The sequence below is a fragment of the Haplochromis burtoni genome, unplaced genomic scaffold (assembly GCF_018398535.1).
Source record: "Haplochromis burtoni strain Fernald_Lab_line unplaced genomic scaffold, NCSU_Asbu1 Contig_45, whole genome shotgun sequence".
NCBI lineage: Eukaryota > Metazoa > Chordata > Actinopteri > Cichliformes > Cichlidae > Haplochromis > Haplochromis burtoni.
The window spans coordinates 427,878-441,776 of record NW_024582406.1 but is presented as its reverse complement, the minus strand read 5'-3'; the positions used below and the strand labels follow the sequence as shown (position 1 = coordinate 441,776).

General features: G+C 43.2%; 1 protein-coding gene across 5 annotated transcripts in view; it reads right to left on the bottom strand.

Annotated features, from left to right (window-relative positions):
* LOC102313818 (glutamate receptor ionotropic, NMDA 2B) overlaps positions 1 to 13,899 on the bottom strand; it is a 141,005-nt gene that overhangs the window by 62,159 nt on the left and 64,947 nt on the right. For all 5 annotated transcript variants that reach the window (XM_005940750.3, XM_042220232.1, XM_005940751.3 and 2 more), the window contains 2 exons: positions 1,605 to 1,748; positions 647 to 917 (listed from right to left, as the gene is read on the bottom strand). In XM_005940750.3, coding sequence (XP_005940812.1) covers positions 647 to 917; positions 1,605 to 1,748 — 415 coding nt within the window. The remainder of the gene's footprint in view (positions 1 to 646; positions 918 to 1,604; positions 1,749 to 13,899) is intronic.

Genomic DNA, 13,899 nt, shown 5'->3' with positions numbered 1-13,899 from the left:
AGTCAAGACTTGAACCCTACTGACATGCTGCAGCGTGAACTGAGAAAACAACAGATCCAGTGTGGATCCACTATGCAGTTCTGCAAAAATTTCCACAGCAGCCATGCAGAGGCCGATCTTTGATTATCGGAGGTGTTGGTTGCAGCTTTGTTGCTAAAGCTGACACAACTAGCAATAAAAGCTGGGCCATTTACATGTTTTGGTAACTTTGGTACGTACAATTATGATTTAAAACAAGCATTTTAGGGCAACATCTTTGTGGCGGGCGTGGTTTGCAGGGACGCTGCAGGGGAGGCGGACACACCTGAGCAGCATCTGCAATCACGCCTTGTTGTTGTTGTTGGTAGGTGCATGACTGCAAGCTGCAAAGCTGCAGCCGTGTGATTGTGAAAAGCAATAGTAATAACAAAGTATGCTGAAAAGCATAAAAATGTTATCGGGTCTGCCGTGGTTCATTTACAATCTTCTGTACTGAAAATGGATGTATTTGTAACACTCCAAATTCTCACCTAATCACTGAATGTTATGTAAATGTTAAACTCCACATGTGTAGGATTTAAGTTGAAAGCAATAAAAGATCATTTATTATGATTTCATTGTGATCCAATTTTAAGTCCGAACTCTGGTTCAGTTTCAGATTTCCTACCTGTGGGGAACTCGGCCGGCACTACAACAGTATCTCCAGCAACCAGCGAGGGCACGATCCACGTGTAGCCATAGCCCGTGATTCCAACAGAGTGGGCCACCTCAAAGATAGTGTTGGCCTCTTCTTTTGTGCAATAGAGAAGAATAACAGGGCTCTGGAGTTTCTTCAGCTGGTTCTGAATCTTCGAATCGCCGTCGTCCACAGACATGTCAAGTAGTAGAACTTCCTCTAATTCCCAGCCCACAAAGCTGTTCTCGATGGTACTACGAATCTGCAGTGGGTAGAAGGAGCTGATTACCACAATGTACTTTGCTTTAGTCTTTAACAAGACAAAAAAAATTCAAACCCTATTATTTTTGTCAGGCCTCTGTAGCTGATAGCTGACTGCTAGGCTAATCAGAGTCACTGAACACTGAAGTGCGTTTGTCATGTCCGTGCCTTTTGGAGCATCCATCCATCCATCCATCCATCCATCCATCCATTCGCTTCCACTTATCCTTTTCAGGGTCGCGGGGGTGCTGGAGCCTATCCCAGCTGTTATAGGGCGAGAGGCAGGGTACACCCTGAACAGGTCGCCAGTCTGTCGCAGGGCTAACACACAGTTGCTTGTGGTTTTAGTGAGTAAAACTGTAGTGCTTTATGTGTTAAAATCAAGCGTCTAAATCAAATTCAAAATTATATTATATATATTTTGTCTGTTTGTTAGTACATTTATGTTTTAATCTTACTTGTAACTACATGTATTTTTGGACTTTTTTTGAATTATTATTTTTATTATTTAATTGTTATTATCCCTGATTGCAAAGATTTGGGAGTATAAGTGAATATTCTGACTAATATCTAACTTAGATATTGGATTTTTAAAAATGCCTAGGCTTTTGGGAACACATCCACATCATAAGTTCTGCATCTCTTTCATCCTGATTGATTGTATGTGTTGTATCAGCTGCACGGTTACCTTGGTGACAAAGTCCTGATAACCCGGGTAGTACGTTGTGACAATGGAGAAGATGTACCAGTCGTATTCCTCCATGATGTTCAAAATGACTGACGCCTGCTGCTCGATGGAGGGGCCGAACTGAAAGAACATGGAGTTGTCATCCTGAAAGTGACAGAAAAACACACAGAAGGACAAAAATGTGGAGTGTAAACGGTTATGCAACAACACTGGTCTGAACTTTAATTTAGGTGGCTGCGCACACGCAGAGGAGAATAGCTGCTACTTAAAGGACGGCGGTGTTTTTGTAACATTATTGGTGTGAACATTAATTTAGTTGCCTTTATTCTCTCGCTCGCAGAGGGAAAAGGCGAGAGGACACCAGTGGTCTTGTAATGATACCGGTCATGATTTTCATTAGTTGCCTTTATGACTCTGTTAATGAGTTTGTACACGGGGGTGGCTGGAGCAAATTCTGAGGGCTTCAAGCTGCTGTCCTTAATCTCACAGGTCGTGTTCATCATTTTTGTTTTATTAAAGCCAACAAGGCCATTTTTTAGCCCGCACAGTACTAGATTTAACTAACAAACAAGAAATGGCACACAGTAACCCCTGACTGAGTCTGTCTGCTGGGAGAAACTCAGTCTACAGACGTTAAATGTACACCAAACCAAACAGCATTACAGACACTCCAATAAACACTGCTTACATACTGATATCCGAGCCTGCGTCTTGCCGTGAGTGTTGAAACAGAATACCGAGGTGGACAGAAGAAGAGGAGGAGGTGAGAAATACTCGTCTAGACAGGACTCTGCAGTTCTGCAACATGAGCAGGTTATTTTGCATGTGTGTTTGTGTCTGTGAGTCATTCTGCGAGTGTCCAACTTGCGTGTACACAATGTACAGTAGTGTGTTTATGGTCACAGCATTCATGCTTCTAATGTGGCAAATGATATGAATGAGAATGAGGCTGTTTTTTGTTTTTTTTCAATTGCATGTGAGCAAATTGAAGCTGAGAGTAAGACCAGGCAAACAGGCAGAACTGGTGCCGGCGTCTTAGGACTCTTTATGCACTTCATTCATCATCAAACGCTAACCTGGCCCTCCCAGGGGATTCACGTGGGTTGATCTGTTACCTTGTTGCTGCATTACCGAGATCAGGGCTGCGCGATTGAGGCAGCATGTCGAGGTGTACGGCGAGCATGTAAGATGAGAACTCTTGCAAGTAATGAGGGTAACGCGTTGCATCCATGAGGGTGAAAACATGTCATTATCCCCGTGCTGCTTGAAATATAAACACAGCTCCGGTGTAAGAGCTGTGTCTCGAGATCATGAAAAAATGATGCGAGCTCTGACGTCGTGCCGTGTTTCGCTGCTAACTCGAATCCATTTGTTGCTCAACTTTCTGTCTCTTCTCTGCCCCTTCTTCTCTCATTCTTCATCTCTATCCATCTCGTCTCTCGCTCTGCCGTCCCATTAATACCACTGGAATTACTGCCAGGGCACGGTTATAATTGAATTTCCAGACTTGTGCACTCCCGCTCCCCCCCCCCCACTTTATCCTCTATAGAGCACCCCTGCCGCCCTGCCTCCCCACCACCATTTCCTCTGGCCTTCTCCTTCTATCTCTCTTTTCTTAAGAGCAGTATTAATGTGCTGTCCAGCACACTCATTCAGAGTGCCAGAGGTCTGCAGAATTTTCATTAGCCTTTGAGAATAGTACACGCTCAAAGAAGAGCAAGGCAAATGCAAAATCGGGAGGTGGGGTTTGGAGATACTGGAGAAAGAAAAAAAAAAGAAAAGACGCTGGTAGCTTGACTAAAATGAAGTGCTGCAAACACCACTCTTCATTTACAGCAACAATAATTAGGGACTGGCCACATTATCACCTCTGCTGGCATGAGGTGATCGATTAGCGAGCATTAAAATTCCCACAGGGGGATTCGAGGGCCAGCAAGTCAGTCAGCCAGGCACAAGAAGCCGGCCAGCAAGGCTTTGAAAACACCTCACAGCCGCTCACTGTCCTCTCTGTGGATCCACAGCTGACGTCAGTGCTGGCTACTGTACACAGGCAACAATACACTATACAACACAATACGCTGGGATGAATGGCCGGTGGAGACAGGGGAGAGAGAGAGAGATGGAGAGATACAAGGAGAGGCAGAGAAAGAGCAGATAAAACCACAGAAGAGAGAGCTGATAAGAGAAAAGAGCAGAGAGAAACCAAAGGGAGGGAAAAGGAATTAAGCAAGCTAGGGAAAAAAAGATAGAGATGTACAAAAAATGTTTTTAAAAAAAAGCAGTGGGGATGTAGCTGAGATTTGAAGCCTCCAGAGGGACAGAGGCAGAGGACAATGTGGTGACAATGGGATGAATGGAGAAGAACAGGGCAGGCTGGCAGACGGCTGTGATCCTGCATGGAGCGAGTGAGGGGCAGGAAGCCAGGAGTCAGTGAAGGAGCAGGCAAACGGAGGTGTGTGAGCGCGTATGTGAATGTGTGTGTATGTGTGTGTGTCAGGCAGTCAGCCACCCATTTACAGAGGAGGCTAAGCCTGAGTTGTTCAACCACAGAGACAGGACTTCTGCTGTCAGAAAGAGGAAGAGAGAGGAGAGACACGTGTGCCTTCCTCTGTGTGAAACGTGTGTGTTTGTGCAAAATGGTGTATGTACGCGAGCATATGTTTGTGTGTGTGTCGATGGGAGAGAAGTCAGGTATTACTCAGGTTGTAGGGATGCTGTCACATTATAGGAGGCATCCCTCTAATGAGGACAAAAAGCAAGTCCCATGAAAAAACTCTAATTTGTATCCAAAGGCTGGCATAAGCTTAGGTTTAGACTCCCCCCTACCTCATCCATCAACTGGGCAGACTAATAAGGAAACTAAAGGCAATGCACTGGCTGCCGCATGTCATCTGCAAATCTCCATTCCTATATGATCCACTGAAGTTAATGTAATGTATTCTGGGCATACGACTGTGCGTGTGAGCACCTCTATTAATACATATGTGTGTGATTTTCTGCCTCTAACGTTGCCTCGGTGTGCCTGCGTGTCTGCAGTTGAGTAGATTTAGCCTCATAAAGGCTCTGTACTAGGTATGCACGTGTGTGTGTGTATTCTGTGGTTGATAGGTCTTGGTCTGCCAGAGTTGCCTGCTCTGCCCCAGAGCCTCCAAATGAGTGCACTCACACACTCCTGGAGCAGTTATTTGACTTGGAGAGGAGGGAGAGTCAATAACTCAGGTATTTCAATTACACACACAGGGGCACATCAGTGACTGCAAAAGAAATAGACCCACTTCCAATCTTGCTCTGGAATATGCACACACACACATACAAAAATACACACACATAATTCGCTTTAAACACACATATAAACACATTTAGGCAGGCACAAAATCTCTTGTTAGCATACACACATACACAGCAGCAGCAGCGGCAATCGAAACCCATCCTCCAAGTGAGGATTCCAACACAAAAAGACAAATCAACACCGCAATCACAGAATAATACCAGGGTGCTGCTTTAGACACACACAGGCACTCACGCACACTCCACACAAATAATGACATAGTAAAACAACATGAGGCGCACCGTTAAACGGGAAAGTGCATCGCAGCGTGATCACATAAAGCACATACTAAATGGGAACACAGGGGTCAAGAGCAAGCATTTTTGGCTTACATTAGCTGCATTTTGCTTTCTGTAGCTACATGTTTACGTGCAGCTACAGATGTAATGCTCACGCTCCTTTATGTTTTACTGCAACTGAAAACCAACATAGCGCCATTTGCGTAAAAATAAATCATGGCTGTCGGAGGATACGTGTCAGCTGAGGTTTTAGTGGGAAGCAATTTGGACTAATGGAGTGAACTAATATAGTTCCAAGGTAAGGTGTGCCAGTCCATTCGTCACCTGATCTACTGTGAACATTTTATTTATTTTTGGTTTAGTTTGTGCTGATGTAATGTGGCTCTGAAGATGTTTTTGTGTAATTCAATTGTAATTAACGAACTATTTGTTTATCATTTCAAGCAGGCTTGGAATATATTGGAAATACATCTTCTTGCTTTGCTATGTTATCCCGGCACGGCCCTGTAAATGCATGATTCACCATTTAAAAAGGAAAGCTTAACTTGTTTTGTAACTGCAAGCTTTCTGGGTAACTGTATCCTCATAATTATCACATCACAGCATACCATCCTGGAAGCAGTTAGTATTTCCTGGCAAAGAAAACAAACCTTCCTTCCTTTTGGCTAAGCTAAGCTAAGCTAGCCATAGTAGCTAGCTTAGCTTAGCTTAGCCAAGCAGATATTTCAATACTAGCCAAGTTAGTATTGAAATATCAGCAATAAAAAAGACATAGTTTAACTTTGTTTAACTTTAACAAGATCGAGAGTTAATATTTTGTATGATGAACTTTATTCTTCAGTAGTCTGATCTCTCTTAGGCAGCTTCTTGTTATGTCTTTAAGTAGTCTTCAGGAATAGTTCTCCAGGCTTTCTGAAGGACATTTAAAGCTCTTCTTTGGATGTTACTGCCTTTTATTCTGTTCTCTGTCAGGATGGTCCCCCACTGCTTCAATAATGTTGATGTCTGGGCCAATCCATGTGTGTTTTTCTATCCAGGTATATTTTTCCGACAAGGCAGTGTGCTAAAAATGAAGGGGAGTCACTTTTTTAGCTCAGTCTTGACCTCTTCTGAACAAATTGATGATGATTTGAACCAAAAATATCAAATCTGGATTCATCACTCCATAAAGTTGTTCCCACTGATTTTCAGCCCAGTTCTTGTGTAATCTAGCATGACACAGCCTTTTCCCTGTTTCCCTTCCTTAATAATGGCTTCTTGACAGCCTCCCTTCCATTGAGACTTCTTTCTAATGAGGCTTCAGTCAACAGTAGATGGATCGACTGAAGGGTCAGATGCATCTCGCAGGTCCTGTGTCAAGTCTTTGCTGGTCTGTTTTTCCTGTTTCTTAAGGACATGACAGATGCAGATACTGTTTATCTGCTGGAGATACTTTTTAGTCCCACCACTTCTTCTTTTGTCCTTTTGTCCAGGTTAAAAATGTTTAAGGACACACTGTACACCATGTTTTCAGCTAATAGCTCTTTGAGAATCAGCTTGTTGGTGCAAAAATACTAGTTTATGCCTATCTGTGTTATCTTTGGCATTTTTCACAGATTCAAGTAAAGAAATGGGAACAAATGATGTGCCGTAGTGACAGGCTGCAAGTAACAATTCACCTAAAGATAACATTTAAAATAGGTTATTTGCTAAGCTTGCTGTTATGTGTAGACACAACACTCCTTTATCACTCGGGTAAGGTCTTTTTTTATGCTTGAATGATTCATTGGTGGCTTAACAAATAAACAAACATTTCCCTAAAAATGGTCAGGTGTAAATGCTGGACTGAAAATGAGTAAAAAAGCAGACCTTCAGAAATAAAGGGTGGCTTAAGACTACTGTGCAGCACTGTAATTTGTGCCTGTAGGTTCGTATTTACTTTACATATCTTTAACTATGCCGTGTCTATTCCACGGCTCACAATGAAACAGACTTCATATTAAGAATGAATATTTATCCTAAATTCACAAGCATAAAAAAGCAAGAAAACCCCTTAACAGCATGTGAGAATGTGGGGCAAGGCTTAGATCCCAATTAACTCATAAGAACTGCTATTTTTATATAACTTTATGAGCATTATGTGTCATTGAGGCATCTGTTTTTAGTGAGGAAGTAGCATTCGGGAAAAAAGAGGAGTGTGTGTGAAAGAGAGAGAGACAAAGACTGAGGTAGAGAAAGCCAGGGAGAGTGAGATGATGGTGTCTGTTGCTGGGAGGTTTTTGGCAATGCATATTTCTATCCTGCCTATAAAGGATCTTTTGAACTTGAGCGAGGGGGGGGGGGGGTTGTGCTATTGACTGCTGCTGCACTGCCTGATGGAACGAGAAGCCAGCCAGAGAGAGAGCGAGCGAGCGACTGAGACAGAGAAAAAGAGGATGGAGGGATGAAAAACAGAGAGCTGGAGTGGGAGGTGAGGCGGGAGGAAAGAGGGAACAGCTGGCCTTCACTTGAATATAGTGAATTTAAAAGACAGTGGGCAGGAGATATAAACTCGCCACAGCCACAGGCCTCCACACACACACACAGGCACGCAGTGGAGCTAGAAGCAGGGCGAGGCAACGCACACACAAACACACAAGTGTTCGTTTCCGATAAGGCCTGTGAGCATAAGCCACCATCACCACATGCACTACGTATTGATGACGAATCCTCCCCTCTCCCCCCCCCTCCTCCACCTCCCCGTCCCTCGTGCACTCTCTCTCGCCCTCTCTCGCTTCACCCACAATTATTATCTCTACCTCAATTAAACCTCGCCTCACTCGCGGTGTCTCGTTTCCCCTCCCGTACTTCACTCTTCTCATGCTTCATCATCCCTTTTCTTATCATGGAAGTCTACTTATCTTTAATCAAACACATACAAGCTTAATTAGCTCACACATTTGTCAGACCATCATCTAATTAACACTGACCTTATTCTAAGTACTTTTCAAGTTAATTAAAAAAAGGAAAAAAAAGAGCCCAGGTCGCACTTATAATTTTTGACAGATTTTTCTTTAACATAATTGCGTTGGGACGTGACAGCTACGTCCCCTTCCAGGTATTTAAAGGATGAAAAGAACAAATTTAACAAACAGGTGTTTCGGTTCACGTCTTAACACAATCAGACAGCGTCTGAGTGAAAGGTAATAGCACTTAACACTCAGACTCGCCACAAACTAAGGCACAGACACACAAATGCACAGATTGTTTCTCTCTGGCCCATTTCTGCTCTAAGTTTAGCAGACGACCCACAGAGGGGCCTCTGCAGTCTGATGCCCTTCCTGCTGCTGCTCTTGTTTGTCCCCTGGTCCTTGTAGAACGGTAATAGGTCTTTCTTTGTGCGTGTCTGTCTGTGTGTCTCATAGAGTTAGGCTAAGAAGACTGAACAGGGTGGCTAGAGGGAAAGGTGAGCCTACAAATTAAATTGGTGTACTCTGGTTTTTATATCTGTGTCTCTGTGAATGAGCCGCTGGGAGAGGCTGAGTGGATAAATGAGAAGATGGAGGTATAACTTTGGCAAGACTGATTTTTGTACGGGATCACAGACATATCATATTAGTCATTAGTCATTGACATTAGTCAAACGGTCCATCGGATCAGATCTGCAGTTGCTGATTCATCTTTACACCTGTGTGACTGAGGCCTTACTTTAAATGAGAAGCTCTCTTGCGTTGAGGTTTCATGTGTAGAACCTTAACAAGTTGTAGGTATTTAACTCAGATTAAAGACTCCTTTAAATAGCAACACACAGCTTTGGGACATGCTAGCAATTTAGCTAGCAATCGATAGCTAGCTTACTTGTTAAAGAAGTTAGCAAGTGTAAGAACTGAGCAGAGTTTCATTAGCTGATAATTTTTTGTGGGAAAGGTTAAGTTAACAAAAAAGACAACAGATAACCAGGACAGGATAAAATGTACCAAACACTTGGATACTCCTCGCCCTAAAAGCTGTTTATGTTGTTTTGATTTGGAAAATATGTCCTGTGTGAATGAAAGAACAGGCTGCTCTGGCAATTTTTTCTTGTTCGTACTGTCTGATACTATTAATTACTTGAGGTTTGTAGTATGTTGCACAGCCAAAATAGAGACCTCACACAGGCAATACAAGTTACATGTAAAAGACTATTAACTATTTAATTTGAATTTTAGGTCCAAAGCAATGCGACTTGCTCAAAATGGATACAAGTACCATTAAAAGTACAAACAAAACAAAAATGAAGCGACAGTAAATGAAACAAGTAGGAAACATCCAGTGCAAATACAAAATTAAATCACCTCAAGCTAATCTGTCCATCATATCAGATCACGATGACTGAAGCATTGTGCCTATAGATACTCAAACGATTTACCCAAAGCCACCATGAAAGTTAAAGAAGCGGTATGGGGAAAAGATCAATGACTCTTTGTTTTCGTTTCTCTCATTTGCAACTACACAACCATCATAAAAAGTGTGAGTAAGTCACAGATTCATGAGTGGAAGCGGGGACAGAGGAGACTCTGAGGTTCACCGAAGAGTGTCCCAAAGTGGCTGTAAAGTGGTTTAGAGAGTCAGAGGGGTGAGCATGCTTCTATAGTCAGACATATTTGTTTTGTCCCCTGTTCAAGCAAAAGGGAAGAGGGGAAAGGTGATGCTAGCTTTAGCAAAGGGAAGCGATGCAGAGAGGAGGAGTAGGTAGAGGAAGGCACAGGTCAGTGAGATCCATATGAGGGATGTTATTAATCCATTCATTGCATTCTTCTGCTGCTATCTCCACCATTCCAGGCATATCTACCGATTTCGATCTCCAGCTTTGGCTTGCCCTCAGCTTTCCCCACTCTCCATCTTTTGGTCTCCTCTTTTATCCTTCTAACCTTTCCTCTTCCCCCTGTATTGTACAACTGCTAACTTCCTTCCTTCTCGTCTTCGGCCTCCCCTGCTAAAGTCCCTGTCTGCTTTCTTTCTGTTCCTCTCTGGCTCAATCCCTTTCTTCCTTCCTCTCTCCATCTATCATGCATCCCAGGGTGCACCTGGTCCGCGCTGTCAGCCGAAGGCCCCGAGCCATCGTCACGCTGGGGTTGTTTCTCACCACTTCACACTACAAAAACCGAATGCTCAAACACACACACATACATGCGCACGCTCAAACAGATTCCCATCTCCCCACTATCGGGCTTTCTTCACCTCACCCACAGATTCACAGTTTATCTACAATACGTCAGTATGTGGTGCAGTGAGAAAACAAAGGCCCGGGTCACCGTTTATCCTTAAGAATCGTAGAAACCGGCAAAATGCGCAAAACGCCGAATCTTCACAAGGAAGAGAACGATGGAGGGGTGTGGAGGACGGGGATGAAGAGCAACGAGAAAAATAACAGCACTATTGATATGTGCTTCTGTGTTCTTTTCCTGGCAACACGATAAAGGCTCGCTCTCAGTCACTGTCTGTAGCGAGACCACCCTCTCTATCTCCGCTCGCCCTCTTCCTCCTCCTCCTTCTCCACCTCCTCGCCCCATCCTTTCCAAAGCAAAAGACTACCCTCTCTATCTCCCTCGTCTTTTATCTCCACTGCTCTTTTCCCATCCCCTGTGTTTTTGACTTAACGGGCACAACTACAGAATGAGTCTCATTCTCTGACACCGAATCTAACAAATATTCTCGAACGCTGAAATTATGAGTGGAAGAAATTACTGAGAACACGTGTTAAAATAAAAAAATAAAAAATAAAGAGGTTGATGTTTTCATCTCTGACTCACACAGACCACCCTCTCTGTCTCTGCTACACAAGTGAGGCTCCCCCCAGTGAAGACTCCTTTCATTCACTGTGATGACAATTAAAATTCAAATCTGCTTTGCTGGCGTGACAGTGGCAGGGAGTTGTCTCCACAACACAAACATGTAACAAGACTACGGCTAAGACAATAAGCCAATCTGCACGCTCCTCTTCCCCTACCTCACTCATACTAAAGTCGAAATCTTTCAAACGTAGCCTATTTTTGACAGCATGTTTGCCAAGTGTGGTCATTAAATGTATTTACACTCAGAGTAGTCGTTACTTGTAAGAAGCAGACATAAAAACATAAAATTCAAACTGCCTTCTCCTGCTTGAGCAGTGTTGGGGTTGTTAGTCATCCCTTTGCAGTTTTTCACAGATTACTCATTGTTTTTATTCAGTTAATCCATTACCTTACTTGTTTACTCTGTTCTCGTACTACTTTTGCGTCACTCGGCGATACTGCCTGAGATGCCTTGTCACGTAACTTCCATTAACAACATATTGCTAAATCTTACATGCACCCACATATCGGCGCAAATCCCTATTCTAATAACGACACATACAAGATCTTTCTCTTATGCGCTTTAATAATGTATTAAAGCTGACAGCAAAGTTGGTAAAAACCAGCTCAAAGGGCACTTGACAGAAAAATGTAGCGGTGGGAACGAGGCTCAGCTGCATGCCTGATGTCGGGTTCAGGCTACGCAACATTTTCATAGTTGAAGAATAATAAAATATGGCCCTTTTGAGACCAACAGACAAGACAGACAATACGCCATACGACTGTACCCGGTCATTTTTTGTTGTTGAAGCCCAGTCTAGCAATAGCTGAGAAAAGAATATACACAAACAACGGCAACCAAAGTAGTTTTTAGGTAATCTTGCCAAAGACTGATGAGTTGCCATGGTGAGGCATCCGCAATCCACAAGGACCGCGCTCCTGCTGGAGTGTTGGTCAGATATTAGTGAAACTTGTGCACAATAATCCCCCACTGGGTCAAAGCCAAGGTCATGCTTGCAAACTCGTTGAAATGTTTAATTCGCATTAGTTAATGCAATGATACCGACCAGTGAGAAGCAAACGTATCGCTTTCTTTCCACACTTCACACTAGGGTTGTGTTGATGGACGATGATGTCAGAGAGCTGGTCAAAGTTAATGACAATGGCTCGCCAATCAAGGCAATTTCTATCTAATTTCCCCACAGATGCATTAAATTAAAGCTGTCATTACGCAGAGATTCATAATAAATTAAATCTGCCAGGCCACAGTTTCGAGACGCACCTCCACATATGACCAACACTTGAATCACAGACGTGTCTGCGAGTGCACAGGCGCATACATGAGTTCGTGACCAGACTTCTGTGTGCTTTAAAGTTAATGCGCGTGAAGCAGCTACACTGATCTATCATCATCATCATCATCAAATGAAGAAAACAAGGATTTCTGATGGATTGAAAGTAAAATCAGAGCGCAATGGGATCGCGTTTGCAGAGACCTTGTTCATCTTGTCTGTATATACATATATATACATGTGCGTGTGTGAGAAGATGAGATGAGATATAGCTTTACAGCTAAATGACAACAGTGAGAGCAATAAAAGAGGATAAATAAATCATTTTAAAAGAAAAATCAGCGCAGTTTCATATGTTGTTCTGCTGGTTGGTTTTTCCCCTCCGGCTGTAAGAGGCTCTGACACGTTTTGCTTCTTCGGCGATGTCAGGTTTTCTCTTTTTTTGGTTGTCATATTCTTGCAATATTAGTTTGTTTCCCTTGTCTTTATTCGTGCTGCAGGGTTTATTCATATGGAAGAGCTGAACTTGTCTCTGGGCTGGAAGATTCAGCTTTCTCCACCAGTTAGAAAAGCCAGTTTGCGGTCACTCACAGTATCCACACTGGTAATGTTTTTGCTTTGACTTCCTGTTTGAGAGCGGTTGACTTTGATGTAGTTCTTTTTGTCTGGCTATAATGTAACTTGGTTGCTCCACACTGTGCTAAGGTCACGTATTGTTAGAGAGTTTCAGCCTCATAGAAGAGCCGGCTAAAATTGCTTTGCTTCATTTTCCCCTTTTGGAGGTCATGTTACATAACATTACCCCTGTGCTGCTATCAGTCTAAAGCTAACATGCTAACTGAGGCCTGTAGAGTCTGAGATGTTGCTCTTGGGTTTTTAGCAGTTCCTCTAATCACTCTAATCCTCTGACCTCCGAGGGATTCCACTGGTCCATTCTGGGAAGACTGGTTGCTGACTGGAATGTTTTCCACTTGCTCACACGTTCTGATCATCAGTTAATCAACTACATTTGATTCATGTGTTGTTGTACATCTGATGTTGTATTTACCACATTTAAAGACCTGTTAAGGAACAGATTATTTTTATTATGTCCTGACATGGAAAACTTTAGAATTTAAAGACGTTGTACTTTCTTTTTACCACATCTGTACATTGTTTCGGTCAAACTGTTATGGTCACAGCTCTACAAACCAAGAAAACCTCCAGTGCTTTATATATAGATAGAGAGAGCGAGACACCTGTCTGTGTCTCTGCTTTTGCCCCACTCCACTTACATTTTGCTGTGCTGTTTGTTAAAAAAAAAGAGGGAATAACTGCATTTTCTACTTCTCGCATTCACAACTCTGCACTCCGTGCTCCATCTCTGCCTCTCTCTCTGCACACATACACCCCCATCACCTGCATGCAAACACGTAGCCCGTCTTTCCTCTCCCTCTGCGTGCCGCCGTGACAGGCGTCCTCTGTAGCTGCCAAAGCTTTTTAACCACAACAATATCGAAATGGCACACAATGCCCCATTAGAGTCATCAAGCCGTTAAACCAGCAACCGGCAACCTTGGGCTTGGCAATTAGGAATATTTCACTCAACCTCGCTCCCCTGCACACACACACACACACACACACACACACACACACACACACACACACACACACACACACACACAC